This window comes from Nycticebus coucang, chromosome 11 (assembly GCF_027406575.1).
Source record: "Nycticebus coucang isolate mNycCou1 chromosome 11, mNycCou1.pri, whole genome shotgun sequence".
Classification (NCBI taxonomy): Eukaryota; Metazoa; Chordata; class Mammalia; order Primates; family Lorisidae; genus Nycticebus; species Nycticebus coucang.
The window spans coordinates 5,286,049-5,309,939 of NC_069790.1; the positions used below are offsets into that span (position 1 = coordinate 5,286,049).

Consider the following 23,891-nt stretch of genomic DNA (forward strand, 5'->3'; position numbering starts at 1 on the left):
GTCTGCAGGACTGGAGGTGACAGTGGTGCCTGTCTTAGAGGTAGACAGGAAACACACAACACAGACAGGCGGTGACACCATTGAGCACCTTGATGGCCTGGAACCTTGGTCCTAGCGCACAGCCTGGCACCCAGTGGGGCCTTCCATTGTGTGATATCACGAGTGTCTCTTTTGTCAAGGCAAAAAAAGATTTCTTTTATTTTTGACTTTTTACAGCTCGAATTATTCAACAAACCAGTGAATGATGTTAATTCTTCGCCATTGACACTAGGAGCCCCGGATAAGATGCAGTGGGGACAGAGAGAAGGGACTGGGGTCAGAAAGTGAGTGTGTCTGGCAGGGACACGGAGGGCACTCCCTCATGGGGGCGGGTGCCTGCGCTCTCGTCCTGGGCCTTGAATTTCTGGTGGGGTAGCCATCGTGCTGGTCTGACCATGTGTCTTCAGCCTTCTTGATATTTTGCAGGGCTGTCCTGGGTCCCCTTGTGCCTCGCTTAACTTGTTTGGGGCATTCTAAAGGGTTCCACAGCCTCTTCTAGACATTTCTTTTCCTGCCCCCCCCTTCCATTTCTAGCTCAGAGTCACTCCTGATGCCCTCTGGGGGCTCAGCCTTCTCATGTACCCTACAGGGCTGGAGGGACCTGGGAAACTCTCGCTGTGCGATCTGTGGGTGAGTCTGGCTGAGGAGGCAGACCAGGAAGGCTGCTCCTAAAGCAGGTTTTCATGGGGGGGTGATATTCCTCCCCTCCCTGGAATTCAAAAAGGACAGGGTTGTCAAACTGTCATTCAGGGAGGGGAGCTAGGAAAAGAATGGGCCTGAGGGAAGAATGAGCCTGAGGGACTTGGGGCCATTCTGCCTCTGCCCGGCACTTTTCTCTCTGGGGTTCTTGGGCTCCCTGGGAACCCAGCAGGGCTGCTCCCTCACCTTAAGATGGGGTGTGAAAGTCTTCCCAGGGCAGGGGTGAAGACTGCAGCTAACGCAGGATACTGGGCATCTGCAATGGCTGTGGGGGGTTGCAGCTCTCCAGCCACACCTGCCCTGCTGGGATGGTCTCTGCCCTGCTGGATTGTTACGGAGATGAAGTAAGATAAGGGGAATGAAAAGACCCTGGAAACGCTGGGAAGGGCAGGAAAAGCCAGTCCACCAGCCCTGTAGGACTGAGCTGTCTTCTTCTCAGGGCTTGACAGATTCTGAGGATTCAATGCTTGTCATGACCCTCCAGGGTTTTTGTGAGGAGGTGACTGAGGTTCAGAGGCAGGCTGCATACCCAGCAGCACACAGCTTCAGCCCGCAGAGAATAAATCCAAACCCACGCTCAAGGGCTCCAAAATCCTGCTCTTAACCACCAGGACATGTGCTTGGGGACATGTCCACAGGGACACCTTTTAAGGCAAAGGTCACCATGTGCTCCTGGCTGAGCAAATTGCACTTTGTTTTGAAATAAGCAGGAAATCACTGGAGCTTTGTCTGCAGGGAAGGAGCAGTAACTTGCTCAGGTGCCTGCTTCAACAAAATCGCTCTTGAGACCTCATGAGGGCTGAGTTGTACTAAGGAGACCCAGGAGACAGGGAGGCCACTAGGAGGCTGGTGTTGAAGAATGACCATAGACGTTTTTAGCTGAAGAGTCACTGTGGAAGCCAATGACAGCTGGCACACCGCCCTCCCATCATAGCAAACTGTGGAGGTTAGGCTGAGTTCTCCACTGGGGGAGACCCGCTGAGATCCAGGTGGGGAAGCCAGGACAGCTTCCTTTTTTCTTGTCTCTCTTTTCTTTTCTTCTGTCTTGTCCGTAGCTGGACTTCAGTAAAACCCCTTGCTGGCCCCCTGGGAGGTGAAGAATGACCTGACATTTAGTCTGGATGCAGTTGCTGAGCACATGTCCTTTTGCTCCGCTGGGGTCTACTGCCTGTAGGGTGTGGATGCTGGTCCCCTCTCTCTCTTCTTGCAGGGAAGGGGCTCAGCCTTTTCTGGGAGTGCCTGAGCTTAGGTGCTGCCTGTGGCCAGGCAGGTGGGTCTGTCCAACGCAGGGTGAGTGTCAGAAACCCCCGGTACCCACAAATTCAAGCTGTGTCCACTAGGTTTTATGAGTAACCAACACTAGTATTTTCATTTCCCGCTTTGTGATTCTTTTGTCTTTATCAGGGTTGTTTCAAACTCAGGAGAGAGGAAAAAAGACTATTAATTATTTCTCCCCACTCAAAAGTGGGGTTGGGCTCAGGAAGAGCAGCCACGCTGCAACTTCTGCAGGTGGAGTGGGACTGAGAGTCAGCTGAGCGCGCCGTGGAGCACAGACTGCACCCCTGGTGGCTGGGCTGCCTCAAGAACTCCAGCTCCAGAATGTTCTGGAAGGGACTCTAGAACCTGCGTTTTTAACAACCACTCATGTGATTCTGAGCTGCATTTGAGAAAGTCATGGGAGATGGGCCCAGGCATTGGCATCCAGGTAAGGCTGGAGTCAGGAGTTGTCTCGTGGCAGCCCACAACGGGGCATTTGGTTTGCTCAGGCTCGGTTAATAGTGGAAGAAGCCAGTGGGAGCCTGGGATGCTGAGTGCAGTGCCCGTATTCTAGGATCCAAAGGGAATCCCTTTCTGCCTCCTTAGAGGAAGTTAGAGGTGCAGGATTTGGGAACAGGCAGAGAACACAGCGGCTACACAGGCAGCAGCAACAAATCACCTTGGACCTGCGGGTTGTTGCTCCAGGTTCTGGTGCAGAGAACAGGCCAGAAGTTTTCAGAATGATGCTCTGGGCTTAGTGGGAATGGGGAATTCTGGATTCAGTTGCCTGAGAACGTCCTCTAAGTCTTTGACCAATGGCTTGATTCCTGGAGTGTCTCTTTTGTGCCTCGCCCCGTGTTGGAGTTGAGAGACCATTAAAAAAAAGACAAAAAAAAGACATGACTTTGGAAACAGCCAAAGGGACTTTGTGTCTTGACAATTTGTGTCCTTTCCATGAGAATGGGAGGCTTTCTCAAGGAGTCACAAAACCTCCAAGAGGTCTTACTTTGATAGAAAATGATAAATCTATCGGAAATGGGCTCCTAACCCTGATCTTCAGCTCCTAATTCCCAAATTCCACACTAACATTTAAAATACAGCTGGACTTTTATTTATTTGTTCTCTTAACAATTTTTTTGTTAAATTGTCTCAGGAACAGAAGCAAAATGCTGAGAAGAGGCTGTTTCCAGTGCCTCTTTAGCAGACCAGAAGGGGGTAGATGAACACCCAAGGCTCACAGCATCGAACGACCACTTAAAACATCCTACCATGGGTCTTAGAACAGTTTTGGAAACTCTAATTTCACTGTGCCACTGGTCTCCAGGACCTGCTGGCCAGCGACTGGTAACCATGCATGTTTATTAGCTGCCCCAGGCACTGGTCGGTGAAGCTGTGTCATACTATAGCTCTGCAGACATACCCAGACAAGTTCCTATTCCTCTTTTCCAATCTCCCATCCTACTGAATTACTTTTTCCTCTGCGTGTGGGCCCACATTATTTTAAAATAAGTGTAAATATTCTTTATTCTTTTGCCCTGTGATTACTGAGAAATACCTAAGGTGTAGCTATAAAATGGTGGAACACATTTTGAAATGGGTATATCACCGTATATAGGTGTGTATATATATGTATACACACACATACACACACATATATGAACAACATTCTCCTTCAGTGAGGTGATCTAAAAAGGCTAAAAAGTTCTTCAAAAAATGCTACCTTGGAAAAAGCTATTTTTGAAAGTCCTCTTTGGGCACTGACACTGACGTGAAACCCTACGTACTCTGTCTCACTGGAATTTCACCTTGTTTGGATCCAATATTGTGCCACAGAACGTTAGCCACCTCCCCTTATTTATTAGATCTTAACCCAAATGATGTCTGAGTATTCATCGGAAGGGACAAAGGATTTTCCCCACATGGAGGGTTTGCAAGAGCTCAGCTCTGCAGCAGAGCCAGGATGAGTCTCCCAGCACCGGCACCCCTGGCCCAGAGCACAGCTTTGCAAAGTGACTACCCTGAAGCTGCAGTCACTGTCCTCCCACCATGCGGGGCGGGGGCCCCTCACAGGACTTCTGGGGTGTGCTGTGGAGGCTGGAAAAGCCCTTCTCTACTTACACGTGCCCTCACGACTGCATTTAGAATTCCCAAGCCCAGCACAGTTATAGACAGGAGGTGTCAGTCCGTTGAGCTGAATTGCCAGGCTGGCAACAACACAACATCTAATGATTTATTTGTATTTCCAACTCACAGTGCAACTGCCCCACGGCCCATCTCCTCTTCCTGGGATTGAGCTGCATGTGATGTGGACTGGATGGGATAGGGCAGACAGAGTATTTGTTGCATTTATTTGTTCTATGACTACAGAAGAAACATTTCAAAATGTGTACAAAAGGACACTCTTTTCCATACATCCAGTGGTACTCTTTTCCATCCAGTGTTCACAGCTGAACATCAGTAATTTAACATCATCATCGAGGCAGACCGGAAAGACAATTGCGATTTCTCATTTACAATCTTGTGCATTCACTTGCCAGACGGGCAGTTGAACACCTAACGCTGCACTGGGTACAAACAAATCCAACTTTAACAGTCACCACACACAACATTATAAAAAAGTATATTAGAAAGTATTGGAAACAATATTGCATATTAAAATCTGGTTACATGTGTTCACAGTGAGTGCCATTGCACCAAACGTATATGTGCTTCTTTTTTTCCTGATGCCTGAACATCTTAAATAAGTCTAATTTTGGTTCCTTTTAAAATAAAAAAAAAAATGAAATAAAAGAGAGAGATCTGGATTTTAAATAGAGTTGACCATTCATTATTGCTGGAACTGAAGAAGAGAGAAACACACTTGCGTCGTGACTTTATATTAAATCCAGTTCTTCCGGCTTTTGTTTTGGCAAGAAGAGGATGCTACGAGAGTCACAATGCCATCAAAACAGAACAGAACAAGAAAAAAAAGCACAACACTGTGGGGAGCGGGGGACCTGTAAAATAAACCCACGTCTCAGGTAGCTCTCTTTCTCAAGGAAGATTCTAAGATTTTATTATGTGGTTGATTTTAAATTTGAAATGGAACATGCTGGTAACTGAAGCAATTGGTGCAGGGACATGCCCTTTGGTGGTAATGCAATGATTTTTAGTGACTCTGGAATTAGGACCATCACACCATCTAGGTACAGATGACAGAAGAAATGTGGGGCAAGGAGCAGAGGTGAGGCTTTCCACCTCCTGGGAATCTGGGGTGACAGGGAGGGAGAGGAATGAAATAGTGATTTCTAGCTATAATCAACAGGTCACCCTGCTACTGATGAGCTTCCTGTCTCTGGTATTTATTTTAAACACAATGAGGATGCGTGGAATCTAGGCACATGGCAGTACACAGCGGTTCCCAGGACACACACTCACTCTTCACACAACAGAACAAACCACAGAACAGAAAGTGTGAAGTCATGCAAAATCCTATTTTTACCAGGTAGGAGAAAACGTCAGCAACTTTTGGTACATAATATGGCCACCTTTCAAACATAACTTAATTACTTGTTGACATAATATGAAACCTTACTTTAAATACAATAGTCTCAAAGAAAAATGGTGTTACAATATAAAACCACAACCAAAGGTATGTAAATAGACATTTATATTGGCTATAAAAGGGGGCGAAAGGAAAGGGCAAAGCGTTTTAGAAAAGAATTCCTGGAGCCCCTATTTACAGTTCTGGTTTAGACTTTCTTCGAATGACACTTAAATGAGTAACTCCCTTCAACCAACTGATTCTATGGGATGGAGGGAAAAGAACAGGGTAGGTGAAATTTGCTAGCAAACTGGAGACCTACGGAGATGCTCCCGTTGAAGATATTAATTCGGATAAAGCGATCTTTCTCTATAATTGCATATTGAATGAAAGCTATCCATGGCCTGTGCCCCCCACTAACTCTCTCCTCACTTCACTCTGCACATTGATGTGGCAGAGTTTAAATTTCTACAACTTTGTTTATTCCAGTTTCAAAATGCCACAGAATTCTGCAAAGACATCTATGACTCAAGAATGGTATTTTTATAAATTCCATCCCTTCTACAAAATTCAAATGTCCACAAGAAAAATATTTTTGAAGGCTGAAGAAATAATTCATTTATAGAATTTATGATGATTCCAGAGGAGAACAGGTCAGGATTGATATTGCTGACTGGGAAAATTCAAGTGCTTTTATTTTTGGAAGGCTTCCAGGCCCTTTGATTGGTTTATAATTCATTCAGATCAGTGGTTCTCAACCAGGAGTGATCTCCCTCCCCCAGGGGACATGTGGCCACACCACCTGGGGCTGCTACTGTTGTATGTTGGGAAGCAGCCAGGGATGTTGCTAGGAATCCCTGTGTACAGGGTGTACAGAAGAGACTGCCCATGACAAATGACCCCGCTCAGCATATCAACAGTGTTGAGACTCAGAACCCCTGGTTTAGATCACAGGACGAAATAGATGCTTATTTACAATTTGCCTTCTGTTTCTTCATGTTTACCTTGGGACAGTTTTCACAAAGACAAGTATCATAAATATTGGAAATTGTATATTCTTCTTTGGTTGAGAGTAAAGACATTAATGATAGGATTAAGCTGGAGGAACACTCTTCCTGCGTGGGGCTAGAATCCCTGCTTGGGCCTCAGTACATTCATGTCTTAGCATGGAGAGGCAGAGTTCTCACCTCCAGCACCTCCCTGCTCTGTCCCAGGAGACCTGCTGGCACTACCCTCTATTATCTGGATTGGTCAGTTTCTCTGCAAATTCCAATAACCTTCAGCAATAAAGGCCACAGAACCACTCATCCTGTTGTGTGTGGACACACACATGGCTTTGCATGGTAAAGAGTGTCAGCATATTTGAAAGTTTAGTTTCAAACAGGTGAGTTCTGTGTGTTAGGGGTGGAGATATGGGCTTCACATATATCATTCATCTAAAAATTAACCATCATTCTAAGTCATTTTATGGGTTTTAAAACAAGAATAATACACATTCAGTGTAGGGAAAGAAATTCACTAATGCTAAGAAATCCAAGCCTGTAGTTACAAACATACATAATTAAAATGAGGGCTAGGATTTAGGGCTTAGGGAGAACCAGGCAGGGAAGGAAGAGAGAACCAGCTGCCGTTCACGAGAAACGAGTGTACAGTTTGGAATGAAGCTTTGGTTTCTGAGGAATTTTACTGTCTGAGTGGTTCAAAATGAATTAAGGTCCGAATTTCAGGACTGGTGTTTAAAATGTAGTAGACTTTTTTGGCTATCAAAAGCATAGGAATGAAAAAGCAGGTAACAGGGCTCCCCAGAGACACCCCCAGGAAGACTGGATTCATCCTCCACTGGCCACAAGCCTAGAAGGCCCAGCATTCTCCTCAAAGCGGGATTCAGGCCCTGACACCCCACTCTTTGCCCAACAGACACTATTTCCCCAATTTATTTTCCTGTGCAGAATATGACTTGAAATAGTATTTTTTTTTTTTTTTCAAAAGTGCAGGCTTTCTGCTCTAGAAGCGTGTGGCCCACACAGCTGGCTGGTCTTGCTGCGTCCAGACCACTCAGGCAGCCACACACCTGTCCTGTTCACTCACCTGCAGGGACACACTTCGGGACACACTTCAGGACACACTGGCTGCTTCTGGGGCTTTGGGGAAGGCACCTGGTGTGCAAACTCCTTCCCAAGCTTTTGGCCTGTTTTATATAATTCTCCGAACACTTCTTAGACTAATTATTTGGAAAAGGAGATTCTAGGAAGTAACAGGACAGGGGTTGTCGCTAGCTCTAAGAGCAGTTCTGGGTGCTCTGGTGTCACCCTACTGCAATAAAAACCCCCATGTTTCCAAAAGCAAATGAAACCCGAAACCAACCAAGTTAGGAAACGGAAAACAAAGGGGGAAAAAAAAAAAACAATAATGAATCGGAACAGAGCATCCTCCGGTGCAGCAGGGGGCGCTGCCGCCGAGGGCGAGGCGCGCCCCGGGCCCCTTAGCTCATGTGGAAGCGGTGCTCCCCGCGCGTTATGTGCGACGAGAACTCGTAGCGGTCCTGGCTGTGGTAGCCGCACATGTTGCACTCGAAAGGATCCCGGAAGCCGTGGCAGCCCATGTGGATGGTGTACATGACGTGGTCGAGGAAGAGCACGCGGCAGTGTTCGCACTTGTACACCTTCATCTGCTCGCCGCTGACGCTCACCACGCGCAGCGCGTCCTGCGAGCTCTCGGCCGCGCGCAGCAGCTCGTAGGCGCGGTGCTCGTCCTTGAGCCCCAGCCCGTTGCGCGCGTGCGCGGTGATGTGGTTGGTCAGGTAGATGAGGCCTCCGCGCTGCTCCTCCGTGTTGCTCTCGGTGTCCGTGGAGTCTTGGCAGCTGTTGCTCGGGGACGCCTCCCGCTCCGAGGCCACCGACTTGGCCTTGGAGAGCAGCAGCAGGTTCTCCACGGCGCTGTCCTGCGCCCCGTGGTTGGGCCGCGGGGTGCCCTCGGCTGGGGGCTTGTGCAGCTGGTACAGGGGACTGATGACCGGGACCACCTCGGAGCCGCCCGGGGGCGTCTGCACCAGCGGGCGCAGGGACTCAGCCCCCAGGTAGCTGATGGCATTGTTGATGGCTTGGTCCATCACGTGAGACTTCATCATCTCGTTGTCCTTCTCGTAGCTGGCGCTGCTATCGTAGGGCATGTCCGACATGCACTTGTCACCTGTGGGAAGTAGGTGACAGTGAGTGAGGCTGGCCACCGTCCAGCACTGCACAGCAACAGCTGATCTGCACCTAGGGAGGGCCAGGCACCGTCCAGGAGGGAGCGGTCACAAGTCTGTCCCATGGGCACCCCGCCAGGGACATACCTGCTGGGGACACTTTAGGGAATTTGACCCGATAAATACTTAAAAGAATAGGGGAACTAGAATGCTGGTGCCGATCTAAACAACACACATTTAAACGGCCAGAAACCAATGCTCAATTCAAAATGCTATAATTCAAAATTATTATCTTTAATTTAATTATATCATTTAATTTAACTATACTATTATAAGTTCATTTAACATTTTGAATGATGTATTTTCAATTAAACGCTGTTACAACAAGTGGGTAATTTATCACACATTTATATATCTAAAATACACAGTATTTATCATTCATAATAATATGCCTTATGGGTATTTAAAATAGTATTATGTGATTTAATATGAAATTCATAATTTCAATAGTCTAGAATAAAATTCAATTGAAATATGGGATGACTGTGTATTTATAATAAAATTATATATTTCTTATAAATAACACAAAGGTAAATGGCCTCTAAGATGAGAGTAGAAAGGATACTCAGACTTAAAAAAAATTCTTTAAAGTTGGTAGCACAGAAAAGCAGGAAGCAAAACAAGAAAGCTACTTATTTTTAAAAAGTATCAATAATGAATGGTGTGCAAGAAACGACGGCTAAGGACCACCCAACAGGGATTGGGCGCTGGCCTCAAGAAACGTAAGATCTGATGTCAATAGTTTGTAGGAGTAGATGGGCTCTTGTCAGGATGCATTAATGATACCAGGCAGGCTTTTTCTGTTTTTTTTTGTGTCCAGGTGCTGAATGTCTTGTTATAGTAATCGCAGGCATGAATAAACCCATTCTGATTTGTACCCAAATCTGTCCTTCTATCAAACCTCAGCAAGCAGAGGAGTGGACTGGACTTTGTGGCCAGTTTTGTTGTGTATAGAAGTGTCTATAGTCCCACCCAAAACGATGCTTCCCCTCGTCATCCTGTCTCTTCCTAAAGTCATGGTTTAGTGGCTCCCCAAGCAACCACTGAAATCTATTGTTTTCAAAACTTGCTATCAACACATGAACTATAGGGAAAAAAAATGAACATATATTCCAGATTTGCATGGCATATGGAAACTGCCCATGAAATTTCTCTTGGCCCCAAAATGAGAAAAATAAAAACCTACAAAATTCATCAAGAGCCATCAGATAAGTGAAGGAATATATCCTAATGAAATATACACACACACTCTTCAAGACCAAGGAAAGAAACAGAAAATTCTGGCACGAGATGTACGGCAAAGCTTGACTGCTATTCTTGCCTCCAGAAACCTCAGGTACTGATGAACAACATCCTCATCATTTTCTCCACTATCCTCACGTCTCTAGAGAAACAATTCAAATAGATATATTTTTGATACCTGATCAAAGAGCAGCAGAAACCTCTCTAGCAGGAACTAGAGGACAGTGGAGGACTACACAGTGAGGCTGTCCCTCAGCCAGAAGCCAAATCTTCCACTGTCTGTGCTGGAGGGAAGATGGCCCAAAGCCCCAGAGCATTTCCTGTGGGAGTGGGAGGCACTCCCTATCTGTGTGCTCTGCTGCTAGTGTAGGCCGCTTAACCAAATCTCGTTTCAAACAAGGGAGAGAGAGCAAAGGAAAAGAATTTGAATGAAGGCTGCACTTTGTCTCACCTGAACACCCCACAAGCTTGTCCTTGGCTTTCTTTCAGGATCTAGAAAACTCGATAGAAGCCCAATAGCTCTCACAGGAAAAAGAGTCTCAGATATAGTGGGAAGAATGTTGAAATGTCAGTCAACCTATACACATATCAGATCAAGTAGAACAAGAAAGATAAAAGGAAATGTCATGGTTACCATGAAAATATTTTCTAGCAATACAAGGGAAGAAAGGAAGTAAAACAGACCAGTAAGTCCATCCTGGAGGGGAAAAAGCCAGTTCAAAGAAGAAAGGAAATAGCTCATAATTGTTTCCTGACATGGAGTCAAATTTTAAAAACTATTCAAAGATGGCATGCAAAAACAATAGAGTGAGAGGAAGAAAACAGATTTCAGATCTCAGGGAAAAAATATGAAGGACAAAGCAATATAGTACATGAATTAGAAATAGTAATAGGACAGAAACTATTAAAAATTGAATTACTGACGTAGAGAAAAAATATAATAGTGAATAAATTTGAAAATGACAAAGAAGTAAAAATAAACTTAAAGAAATGCTAACAGACATGGAAGATGAATTATAACATCTGTCCAACATACGGACAACTGGTATTCCAGAACAGAGATCACAATAGAAGAAGCAAACTATAAATTTAAATTAAAAAGAATTTTCCAGAAATAAAGTGAAAAAAAGGGAATCTCTAGATTAAAATGGCAGGAAACTTTTATTTAAAATGCAAACACCAAGACATATCCTAGCTAGGAAATACCTTTAAAAAAGAACCATCCAGGCATTCTGGGAGTACATGAAAATCAACTTAAAGAAGAAAAAAGTCAGACTAGCCTTAGACATCTCCACAGCAACATTCAACAAGCAATGCCATCAGGCAACATGGAAAAATGCAAAAATTTTTTAAAGGGGGGAAATAAGAGTGATCCAGGATGGTAACACTGTCAAGATGCTCTTCAAACATGAAGGCAACAGGCCAGCATCCCCCAACACACACAATGGTGGAGACACCTAAAGAAACATTTTGAAAGAAGCTGTTTGAATGCAAAGTCCAATCAATTAAGAGATAAATCAAAATAAACAGAAATAATAAAAAAGGGGCTGGGTCTGATCCCTGAATTTATTTAAATAGAGTTAGTAATGAATAGCTAAACTACTACAAGAATTGTGATTATTGAACAAAATGTGAATATTATGAAGCTAGACAATGTAAAAATAATAATATAACTGTGAACACTGGTAACTGGAATAATGTCCTTATTTACAAAGCAATGAGTCAGTAGATACTACCCAAATTCAAAAAAGCCAATTTAAAGAATTTCAAAGTTCTTAATATTTTTTATAATACATATTTTTAATTTTAAAGGAGCCATTAAAAATAATATTCCTCCCAGGAATGGATTAACAAGCTGTGGTATATGTACACCATGGAATACTATTCAGCCATTAAAAAAAAAAAGAGAGACTTTTGGGCGGCGCTTGTGGCTCAGTCAGTAAGGCGCCGGCCCCATATACCGAGGGTGGCGGGTTCAAACCTGGCCCAGGCTGAACTGCAACCGAAAAATAGCTGGGCGTTGTGGCGGGCGCCTGTAGTCCCAGCTACTCGGGAGGCTGAGGCAGGAGAATCACTTAAGCCCAGGAGTTGGAGGTTGCTGTGAGCTGTGTGATGCCATGGCACTCTACCGAGGGCCATAAAGTGAGACTCCGTCTCTACATAAAAAAAAAATAGAGACTTTTACAGTCTTTGTATTAACCTGGATGGAAGTGGAAGACATTATTCTTAGTAAAGCATCACAAGAATGGAGAAGCATGAATCCTATGTACTCAATTTTGATATGAGGACAATTAAGGACGTGGTGGGGCTGGGGGAAGGGGAGAGCAGAGACAGAAAGAAGGAGGGAGGGGTGGGGAAAGGAAGAGCAGAGAGAGGGAAGGAGGGAGGGGGATGGGGTCTTAGTGTGTGACACACCTTTTAGGGGGAAGACAAGATTGTAAGAGGGACTTTACCTAACAAATGCAATCAGTGTAACCTGGTTTCTTGTACCCTCAATGAATCCCCAACAATAAATTAAAAAAAAAATAATATTCCTTTCTGTGAAACAATAGTTGTTGGATAATTAGACACTCCTTTAGTTTTTCAGGGTTCTTTTTCACATCCTAAATTTAAGATGATGAAACCTTTAATGAAAATATTTACTTCACATCTATCCATCTGTCCACTGTTCATCAACCTACCCACTCACATACATAAAAATAGAAAGATATTTATAATGATGCTCACCCTCTTTTAATATTGGTCATTTCTGGATGTTGGGTTTATGGTGAATTGAAAACATTAATTTTTGCATTAAAATTCTTTATATTAACTATGTGTCCTTTAAATAATACAACAGGGTTTCTTTTCCTTACAAAATATACCAAGATAATTTAATACTAGGTAGCATAAACACTACCTGCCACCTTTGGATTCACAAACAGTAGTTGGAAATCCCATCAAGTTGAAATGAGAGTAAGGAAGACATTTTAGGGCAGAAAGCAGAGTTGCTTTAGAAGTCAGCTGACAGTCTCCAGCTGGTGGGGGAACCCTAGCAGAGTTTGCTGCTGGTGAGCCTCTGGCTCCAAACTCCACGCCTGCTACCCAGCCCTGTTCCTGTTATGTTCTTCCCTGCACCTAACTTCTCCCGAGGAGGCTTCTTGGACATCTTAGCTTTGCACCCTCAGAGCACTATGTTGTTTCTTTGTTTTTCTTTTCTTTTAATAAGGAAACTTCTCAAGACCACACCCACATTGTGGTTTCACCCCAGGTGGCTTGGGTAGAGTAACAGGCAAGTTTCTCATTTGGTTTGAAGTCTCCCAAAGCTAAAAGGCGCTGTAAATGTCCTTCAGCCAAGTGCTGCACTGGCTTCTAAAAGCTCCTCACTTGCTTCCCAACACCTGTAACTCTTCCCAGCACCTGCACACACTTGCTGCTTCGTCTCTGCCCATGTCCCTGTCCCCGGCCCCCAGGGGGCCTGCCCAGGAGGGAGCCCGTGGGCCTGTGCCCAGTGCTGAGGAGTCGCACCTGCCCCAGCACCGGGTCTTACTCCCACTCTGCTCAGGAAAGCTGAGGTCTCCTTCCTTCTGATGGTGGAAAGGCTCCTATGTATGTGGAAAGGCTCCCTACATAGTGCCTCCAGCCAGTGGCCTTAATTTTTTAAATTAACGGAATCTTTCCTTCCCCTGCCAGTCTCCAATCTGTGACAAATCTCTGTGTGGTCAATAGATCAACGTGGGCCCTACTGCAAGAGCCTGGCCTCCCCTCTGGGACCTTGGGCTCCACTGGCCACTGTTCTGCCCATCCCCACGTGCCACAGACAGCAGGAGGACCTTGACAATGGGCACATCAAGAACAGAACTCATCTTTCCCCCATCCGGCTTCCCCTTTCTGCAGAAGGCTTGCCTCTCACGGGGCACGGTGTCCTTCTCCTGCTCCTGCCCCGGCTCTTCCTCCTTCACCAGCCGCCCGCCCTGCACACCCGCCCTCGCCGCCTGCGGCCACCTTGCTCTCCTTCCTTCAGCCCAGTTTTGCTATTTGTTGTCTACTTTCCAAGCTCTTCTCCCATCAAAAATACACCAATTCTTCTTCTCTGTCAACTGAATGAGGGATCCATTTCTCAGTGGGGCATTCCAAGGCCGTCTGCTCTGTGGCCAGAGCTGCCCAGGACAGCTTCACGTCTCTTGCTTCCCTGGCAGGCACCTGGGTTAAGCACACCCAGCTCCTACATCGTGTCCTAACTCTCACCTCCATGACCGAGTTTCTCTGGGTTTTTACCTGCCTGCCTAGAAACCCCGACACCTGTGATGTGCTACGATCTATTTCTCTCCCAAGGTTGGTCTCTGCATCCTGGTCCTCTTTCCTCCACATAATTGCTCTTCACTGAGGGTTTCTCAATGTGCTCATACCCTTGGGACCGTACAATGTTCTCATCACCCTGTGAGATCCTGAAGCATGAAGCAGGCTCAGGAGGCAGAGCCCGCTCACCAAGGGGACAGAGCCAGCCAGTAGCTCCATCACAACCTCGGGTTTGTCCTGGAGCCTTTACTCTGACACCCACCTCGCCACCTGCTGGCTGACAGTGTCTGGGCTGAGTGACAGGTACTGGTGGGGCTGTCCCTCACCTGCACTAAGTCAATGGCTCCTAGAGGAAAGGGTGGCCTCTAGCACCTGGTGCAGGTACGAGCCCCATTGTCAGAAGAAAAACTTGCTGCGTCCTGTCATTACTGGACACTTCTCCCATTAACCCTTCCTAGTGCCCCATAAGGGAGGCATTATGAGTCATGTGAAAAATGAGGATTCAAAGTGTAGAGAGGCTGGTGAGGTGCAGGGTGTCCTGCCGTGTGGTGCACACTGACCAGGCCACCCCAGAGGGGCAGTGTCCACAGGCAGATCACACTGTGGACCACAGGTGCTGCAAAATCACACCTAGCAGAAAAACTGGTGGGGAGAGGTTTGCTATTTTGAAGGCCCTTCCTGAAAAAAATCTAAGATAATGAAAAAATATGAAGCTTACCAATTTTTTTTTAAAATAAAATTTCTTTTCCTTTCTTCTACCCTCAACTAATTTCTACTTGTATCTGAAACACCCGCATAGTTGTGTTTTAAGAAACAGCAAACGTTTAACTCTTACCAAGAAATTTCTGAGGCATAGAGCTCTTACGTTTGGCGACGTTACTTGCTAGTCTGTCCAGCACAAGGGATCTCTCTGATCCTATCTTGCATAGGTCTTCTGCCATTTCACTGTGATTAGTTTCTTCTTTAATGACTAAAGTCAAACACAGAGAGGCCAGTTTAGAAACTTTTATGTTTAAAGGATTTAGTTGCATCCGATGTTAAATGTGACATTGATAAGAGTCTACAAGGGCCAGCCCCTTTATAGAGGTAGAGATCATTCCCGATCTTCCTGACAATTCTGCCAGACAGAGAAAGGCCACAGCAATGCCAGGACTGGCCACCTGCTGATGCTCTTTCCTCCAACACCTGCTAACCACAGATCCCCTGAGACCAAAAGAACAAGCTCACCACCGTCGCCAGAGGCTGGAAGGGGATCACCTAAGTATATCCCTTCGAAGGGTCTTTTTAACTTCTCAGAATTGTCTCAGATACACAATCAGCCAATCCTAACACGAGCCCTCTGAGATGGAAGGAACTGTCAAATCTAGAAATGATTAGGGGTTTGACTCCACTGACTGACACAACCAACTGAGATGCAAACATGTGGCCTTCAAGACCCTACAGCAATCTTGGCCGTGTGGGGAAGAAACCCAGAGCTGTTAATACTTATCCCCGAGCACAAACTCCTGAAAATCAAATAGTACCTGCTATTGTAGAAGATTTAGAAGTTTCAGAGGTCTCTGTCTTTTTATACCTGAAGATACAACTTTGCACCCTGCACAGACCCATCTATATGTACTTTGAGTTTTGAAAGTTGGAAATTTTGAAATACTTCTCTTTCATTTCTCTGCAAGTTATCCGAATATATAAGGAGCTGAAAATGCCAATCTATCATCTTCCAAGGATCTAATCAATTTTTACAATACTGTTTCTTCCTCATGCTTTCTCCTTCCTCAGGAATCCTGCGCTGAGCTCCCACAGGGTCTTTGTGAGTTTATCCTTTCCATAGCTGATCTGTTTGTCCATTCTACCAAAGGTTACATCCATTCCAGCTGTATTTTCATACAGTGCTAGACATGACTCTTCTTTTTGAAAAAGTTGCCAATTCTTTTATTTATTTATCCAGATATACTTTACAATGCATGTACGTATATGGTTACCAAATTTCAATAACATTTACAAGACAATGTTATGTTGCATCTGTGCCTTGCTTTGGGGAGAAGTACGTGGACGGTGTCCAGACTTCTGTCCCTCTTCAATCTTCCAGGATTTGACAGTTTTCTTCAGTATGTCCTGCACATTACCTGCTAAGGTGATTTCTAAGTATTTTATGTCTTCATTTCTATTATGAAAGCCACTCTGAAAACATATATTTCAAATTGGTTGTTATTGCTGGTATTTTTTATATTTTAACATCAGACTTAATGTGTTTTGTATTAAATGGGCAAAAATATTTAGCCCACATCTTGATTTATATGCAGGAGAAACATAAATCCATAAAGCCCAATTTGATAATCATACACTTTATGTATCAAGCTAGATCTCAGCTTCCTGATATGCCCATTCTCTGCAAAGCAAGGCCCGAGGCCTGGTGGTCAAGCAGGGTTTCCTCTGCACCCAGTCCAGGGCCTCCCAGGAATCTCGGTCTCCAGAGTGGGTCACAGTGGAGCAAAGGAGCCCACAGCTCCCAAATTATTGGCCATTCTGTGCTCAGATGCACGTACCTCTGAGGGCTTGGGACACATTTTATACAACCAAGGCTCAAGAGAAACATTTTTTTTTTTTTCTGTAAAGACATGAAGAATAGGTGAGGACCAAAAGCCTTTTACTAAGAAAACAACATATCTAGAAAAATTAATCTTTTCTATATCTTCTAAACTAGGCTTTGCTCTTACCTCATGGGCCCAAACTAAGTAGGTTTGGGGAGGAAAGAGGTGATACCACCGTCCACCTGAGCATGGAGGAGAGCTGTCTCTGAGGGAGGGACAGGAAAGGGGAGATGTCCAAAGAGGTCAGCTTTGGCTGTTGGTCACTGTCAGCCCTGGCTGTGGTGACCAACATGACCCCCCACCACCCCAGAGCTCCTGCTGGCCCCGTCAGCCCCAAATACAGTCTAGGGGGATTTTCATTAAAGCCCTTTCCTGGGTCCCCTCAATACCCCAAGCTCTTTAGACAAGCACTTCCTGCACACTCAGAAAGGCACGGGGCTGGCAAGGGTAAACGAAAAGATACCTAACAGGTGTCTCTGTCTACAGGTTACTATGATCATTTCGCACATCTTGATGCAAAGCAACAGGATTAAATGCCAGGCTGCCTGGCTCTGTCTGTGGCCATGCCAAGGTCAGAGGATGGGTATGGGAACAGGAAGGCATCTCAATGGTATCCCAAACAACTTGAGCACCACAGGAAATAAATTAACATTTTAGGGTGAAATGGATTGTCACCACAGGGTAATACTTAATACAGATTACTGGCACGTAAGATTACTGATGCAGATGCCGACAGAGGTGGGTGAGGTTGAAGGGATCAGCCCATCAGTGCCCTAAACGTCTGCCCTCAGGCTGGGCTCAGGCTCCAACCGGTTCATTCCCACGTGTCCGGCTCAGGGCACTGCTGTGAGGGGCCAGGCAGGACTTCCCACTCGCACTGAAGTAACCAGCCTGGGTCACATTCAAAAAGAGCCTCAGAAGTGAAACTTGAATTTAAGCCTCAGGGGAAGGGGCACTGGTCCTCCTCCTCCCCGGAAGGAGCTCTCGCCAACTGTGAGGTCACAGTTGGTTTGGTTTCTTTAGTTATTAAAACAGTGGAGGAAATAGAAGACAATCAGTGGTCGGTTTCTTTGTTCTGTCTTCCTAACCCCACGTTGTATCAGATTGTTGTATCCAGTAGGTCGTGGCGTTGTCAACCGTGAGTCCTCAAGGAATATTTGTTGAGTAAAGAAAATGGCTTATTAAGCGTTAATATGTAAATTATATCATTAGGAAAGCTTACTTCTAAGACCTAGGAATTTATTTTTTATAGAATAACCCAACATTTGAGTGTTCACATTTTATTTCAAAGGAACAAAATCATCCTCTCATCCCTCAGCCTCATTATTTTAATATCCAATTTCTCCTCTTCCACCCACCCTGAATACCTTCCATTCTAGATCTGACCCTTTCAAAGAACTTAAATGATAATTTAATAGACTTTGTCCATTTCACAGGTGAGAAGGTTAAGGCTCAGAGAAGTTCTGTGTTAGCCCCGGGTCCTAGGCTGATCAGTGGCGGGGACGGCAGGAGGACTGCCGAGCCCTTGACATGTGGCGTGTCACCTCCGGATGCGAAGACTCATCTGAATCAGTTTTTAGGCCTTCATCCTGAACAATTCTTTTTTCCTGCTCTCATCTGCCATTGATAATCTGAGTGTACTCTGGGGAATTTTCCTTTTTGAACCATTTCTTAAAGTCAGAGAATTGAGTGAGGTTTAATAAATCACTAATTTAGTTTCTCCCATCCAGTCCAATGATGATTTTTCCAGTGGTAGTAGTAGCTAAGTGAATAGTGCTGTGAAAGAGATTTGCTTTGCTTGATCTATGTATAAATTTCTTATCTCCTAAAAAGTTAGGAAGGAACCTTTTATAATAACACTGCCATCCCCTGCATGAATTCAGCCTTCCCTGGTGCTCTTTGGACACCCTTCCCTTTACACTATCTAGAGACAAGGCCGAGGGCCATCTTGTCACACAACACACAGGGAAGTGTGCGCGCTCCCAAGAGACTTAGAGAGACTTTCCTCTAATCCTCTCACAACCTCAACACCATCAAGTTCTGGGGTCTTTTAACAAACTTGGGCCTCACATTCCAGGCAGCTGTGGATACTGTGCCCTGGGTCTGAAGTGATGATTGAAATCATAGCCTAAAAGTTTTACTTGATCAACTTTGTGAAAAAACAGTTGTAAAACAGGATTTCAGATTTTATTTTATTAAGCACAAAGAATCACTATTCGAGGCTTTAAGAAAAAGAAAAAAACACACCAGCATCCAAAAAACAAAGCAAAAAATGTTCAGGGTCCCTACTGTCTGTTTTAGGCGCTTCTCCAGATAGAAAGAGGGGGTGCTAAAAATCAGGTTCTCTTGGGTCACAGGGGGTCCTAGAAGGTTGGGGAGCACAAGGTGCTCCCAGAGAAACTGCGATGTCATCGGCCAAAAACTTCCCTCCCTCACAGCCATGGTGGGCGGCAGGCCGGGCTCTGCTCCTGGCCGCTGGGAGACGCTGGGGTGGCCTGAGGGAGCCTCTGCGCTTACCTGGGTACAGCGTGCCCGGAAGGCCCATGCTTTCCAAGTAGTTGTGGCAGCGCTCTTTATGTTCCTCTAAAGAGCTTCGCTGTTTATAGCTTCGGCCACAGTATCCACATTTGTGAGGTTTACCAACTGCAGGAAACACAATTGAGTTCAAGACCCCAATTAAATGTCGGCCTTATGTGTAACGGGAACGCATGCAATACAATTATTACCAAAAAAGTAAAAAAAAAAAAAAAAAAAATTCTACTCTTGAGAGCTAAAGGCATTATGGACTTGGTCAAAATTACTGAATTTAAAAATGTGAATGCTCAAGGGTTTCTTTGATTGCACCAAGAACTCATGTGATTATTGTTCCATCTTCATGTGTCCACTGTGCTGACGACCAAACTGTTTCCCTTTTAAACCCTAGAGGTCTGTTCCTTCCCTGGAGGAAGGGAACCAGCACAGTGTTATACAGTGGGTGCCAAACAGATGCACAGAGACATCAGGAAGGCCCTCGGGCTGGCTGGATAATCCGCAGATTCCCCTGCTAGGGAGGCCTCTCCCTGTCCTGTGAGCTACATGTGGCCTGATCTGATATCACACCTAATGCAACCAGAGTGAGCTCAATTCCAGGTGCTAAATTGGATAATCTGAGTCTCTAAGGAACCCCGGTGGACAAATATGCCTTAATAAAATGAGCATTTTATTTCTAAAACCTATTAGAAATATTTTGCATAATGCATTTCCACGAACATGGGGAATACACTATGTACACTTTACAAACCAACCTTACAGAAAAGCTGTTTTCTGCCCAAAGAAATTCAGGATGGCACAACTTCTAGATCAGCCTTGCCCTACTGCATTTACAATAATGATGGAAGTGGTCTCTGCCTGTGCTGTCCAATGTGGCTAGTGCCACCACAGAAGGAAGTTTTAATTTTCATTTTAATTTACCAAAAATTAAAATACCTCATATAGCTAGTGGCTACAGTATTGGGCAGTGTGATTCTATACAGTGAGTTTAGCCCTTCCTAGATTTCACTTCCTGACCACAAGTCAGCAACCTCAATCATGCCTCAGTTTAAAGACTTTAATACATGCCAACTTAAGAGCTAAAAAATATCTTTAATCACTTATATCAGGAATATAAAATTTCATCCTAAAGCCAGAATCTTTTACTCTTTCTCATACTGTTTTATTTCACATATTTCAAAGTAGTGTGTACAAATTAAACCATCCAAATAGGAATGTTTGGTTCAATTCATTTCTAGGTGAATAGAAGCTATGGTTGAAGAAAACAAAAACGAAAACCAAAATTGGACTTCTGGAAAAGCTAATAGAGAAAGAAAAGGACTTTTCTTTATCTATACAAAGTGATGTTCCCCCAAACACCAGGAAATAATGTTGAAATACAGAATATTGCCTAAAATTGCATATTTTATTGGGTACTGTTTTTAGAAATTAATAGACTACAGATAACCACTCAATGTCCCTTCCTGAGAAAGCTCTAACTTTAGTAAATTCCAAGATCAAAACTGCTTTCTATAAATATGGCATGGTGTCAGATGTCCATTTTTCTGAGTATATGGTTGGTTTTAACTCTGGAATATAAGAAATATGTTCATTGTAAGCAGCTGAACTTAAGTCTGTCTTGAAGCATAACCCAATATTCTACAGGAAAGAAGTCTCAAAGTGAGCTCACAACTTACAAAAAAAGCCTTGAGGAAGAAATAGGGATTCCCTCCCACCCCTCCAGATCACCCAAGACCTCTTGTGACTGGCGTGAGATGAATTCTGCACTTCTGCCATGACTAACTTGTTGATCTGTAGGCTCTCAGGCTATCCCAGCTGCAAGAGGGCACTGCCAGGCTGATCCTGGCTTTGAAGTGACTAGGGGACTGTGGTGGGACCGACACAGGCTAACATCTTTGTCTCCTTCTAGTGAAATCATTTTGAAGGCCCTAAGCCACTGCTACTTTTTAGCGGGAGTTGTCCATGTGTCAATGGCACTTTCAGACACCCGGGTCACCAGCAGTCTGGGATCGATGATCGTTTTCTCCACTTGCTCATGGGTAGATCCATAAGAGAAATAAACTGCCCAAAGTCTACCACCTGATACGTATAATTACCCTGGTACACACCATGCCCCAAGCCCGACAAACAGGCACGGAGCCGGAGCAGCACAGTGCCTGCCCTGGGTCGCCAGCTGTGCGCCAGGGAAGGGAAGAGCAGCCTCCCCGTTGCTCTGAAGGACTGATGTGCAGAAAGGGTTTATGCTGCAAATCAGAGCGGCCTGGGGATGATGTTGTTCTGGGTAGGTGTCAACCTAAGAATGAGCGTTTGTATTGTCTGGTGGCTCGGGAAGCTGTGCTTCTTCTGACCCCAAGGTTGCTGCCCATGGTGCCCGTGTCTGCGTTGACTCCTTAGAAATGACAGGTGTGAAGACTCTTTCCTGGACTGCCTGTTAGCATGGCACACTAAGTCACAGTGTTCACAGTACAGGCCCACGTGCCTCCAGGTGGGACTTTTACACACGCTCATCACACATCTTGGGGGGATGCCCTGCAGCTTGTCCCTCCTGGGCGTGGCGAGGGTCTCTCCCTGGCCACTCCCTGTAACCTGCCTGCAACTCCTCAACTTCCTACAACTCCTTTCTTGGGAGGTTTTACAAAGCTCACCCCAATCATCACAATTTTCTGATCAAGAGCACGGGGGGCCTCCTCCATGCTCACCGTCAGGAGGGAGGGTGGGATGGGAGGACACGGCTGAGGAGCCCCTGTGACTCCCCTCCCTCTTGCCTCCGGCCCCTTGGTGAGCTCCTGCGGGTTCTCCTCACCAGGAGAAAGACCAAGTGTTTGACAGCACTTGCTAAAACGTGCACCCTGTCCCCTTCCAGCATCACTGCTGAATCATACATGAGTAGGATTTCTTTAAAGCAAAGCTTAGAAACTCACCTGCAGGCCTGCACTCAAGCCCTCCTCCTACAGAAGTCTCTCCTGACCCTCCACCAGGGACCAGCCGTCCTCTCAGACACTGCCATGCCTGCCTCCACATATGGTGCTCTCCTCACGTGCACTGTCGCCCCACAGAGCACACACCCAGTTAGTGTGTGATAAAGAGATGGACGCAGTGAGGAGCCCCGGACACCCCCAGCCATCACATCCACTTATCACTTTGGGGAAGAGGTGCCTGGGCCCCTGCACACTCCCACAAAAATCACACATCCTCACCTTCGTGGGGGAGGCTTCTCCTTGCTGTCCTGGGGATGGAGAGAGGGGCTGGTCTGCAGCAGCCCCTCGCCCACAGCACCTGCCCAGAGCAGGGGGCTGACGAGAGCTGGTGGCAGTTGGAGGCTCCCTGAGGGCGGGGACAAGGGCCACCACGCTCATGCCCCCAGACTGGATTGTGTAAAGGAACCCACACGCGTCATGCTGTGCGGATTCTACTGCAGGCAAGTGTGACACTGGAGGGGAGCCATTTCTTCCTCTGACCCCCAGGGTTATGGGCTCCTGGACATTGACACGGGGCGAAGGTGTCTCAGGAGGCAGAGCAGCTACTCTTAACTGAAGATGGAGTTGAGCTTCCCAGGTTGGGAGTGTTTTGAGAATGCTGGAACATTTATGCCAATGATGCTCCGGCTGAGACTGTGGGTTACCTAGGGCGGCTTTACCTACCTCATTCAAAGAGAAATACTTTGCCTAAAACCTGGTCGCATCTCCACACTGGGCTCTCTCCATGAGGCCCCTACTAGTTTCTGGCATGAGACTCATACTTGGAATCAGACCGGGCGGGTGTGCCCTAAATCACCTTTGTCTTTCACCTCTGCCACTGTCATTGCTACTAAAATACCCCGTGTGAAATGTTGATAAGTGTGACAGAACAATCAGCATAAAGAAAGGTGTCACCAAAGGATGGCTGACAGAATCCTTTACGAAGATCTCCCCCGACAAAATGGGATGAGGTGGCAGCTTCTGCAACACACTAACGGCAAGACTTCTGCGTGCGTCAGTGTGCACACGCGTGTGCATGTGCGTGTGTGTGCACATGCCCACACACTCCTCCAGTTCAGTGGGAAAAGCAGAATATGGGGCATGAAGGGGGACTGGTGCCAAGGTAATGTTGACTGGCAGAGGACTGTGCGGGGCCTGGGCATGGGGCCAGCCAGGACGTGACTTGCGGCCCGCACGGGCTGGCACGGCGGGGGTGGCGCCTGGGGGACCTACCGGAGTGCGTCCTCAGGTGGCCCGTGAGCGCGTCCCTCCTGCGGCAGGCATAGTTGCAGAGGTGGCACTTGAAGGGCTTCTCCCCAGAGTGCAGCTTGATGTGCCGTAGCAGGTTACCCTTCTGGGTGAAGGAGGCTCCACACTGATTGCACTGGAAGGGCCGCTCCCCTGGGACGGAGAGAGGACAGCGGTGAGAGCCAAACTCCAGCGGGGACAAGAGGACAACGCCACGAGAAAGTTGTTCCCCAGAGGGGCCCGGTGACTGCCACCGGCTGCAGGTTTGATAGAACATGAGGCTT

At 46.0% G+C, this 23,891-nt stretch overlaps 1 protein-coding gene and 1 long non-coding RNA gene across 13 annotated transcripts in view; one reads left to right on the plus strand and one right to left on the minus strand.

Annotated features, from left to right (window-relative positions):
* Window positions 1–729: 729 nt before the first annotated feature.
* On the plus strand, window positions 730–7,745 carry LOC128598743 (uncharacterized). Its single transcript, XR_008383696.1, has 3 exons — window positions 730–2,028; window positions 2,143–2,443; window positions 3,149–7,745. It is a non-coding gene; the product is annotated as an uncharacterized LOC128598743 (long non-coding RNA).
* Window positions 7,746–7,801: 56 nt separating this feature from the next.
* The window catches only part of IKZF1 (IKAROS family zinc finger 1), a 101,428-nt gene continuing 85,338 nt past the window's right edge, over window positions 7,802–23,891 (minus strand). For 4 of the 12 annotated variants that reach the window (XM_053609471.1, XM_053609469.1, XM_053609465.1 and 1 more), the window contains 3 exons: window positions 23,593–23,760; window positions 15,121–15,255; window positions 7,860–8,707 (listed from right to left, as the gene is read on the minus strand). In XM_053609471.1, coding sequence (XP_053465446.1) covers window positions 8,001–8,707; window positions 15,121–15,255; window positions 23,593–23,760 — 1,010 coding nt within the window. In that variant the 3' untranslated portion in view covers window positions 7,860–8,000. Of the gene's footprint in view, window positions 8,708–15,120; window positions 15,256–19,390; window positions 19,517–23,592; window positions 23,761–23,891 lie in introns of all 12 variants that reach the window. The other 8 variants (XM_053609466.1, XM_053609462.1, XM_053609460.1 and 5 more) reach the window with 5 other exon arrangements.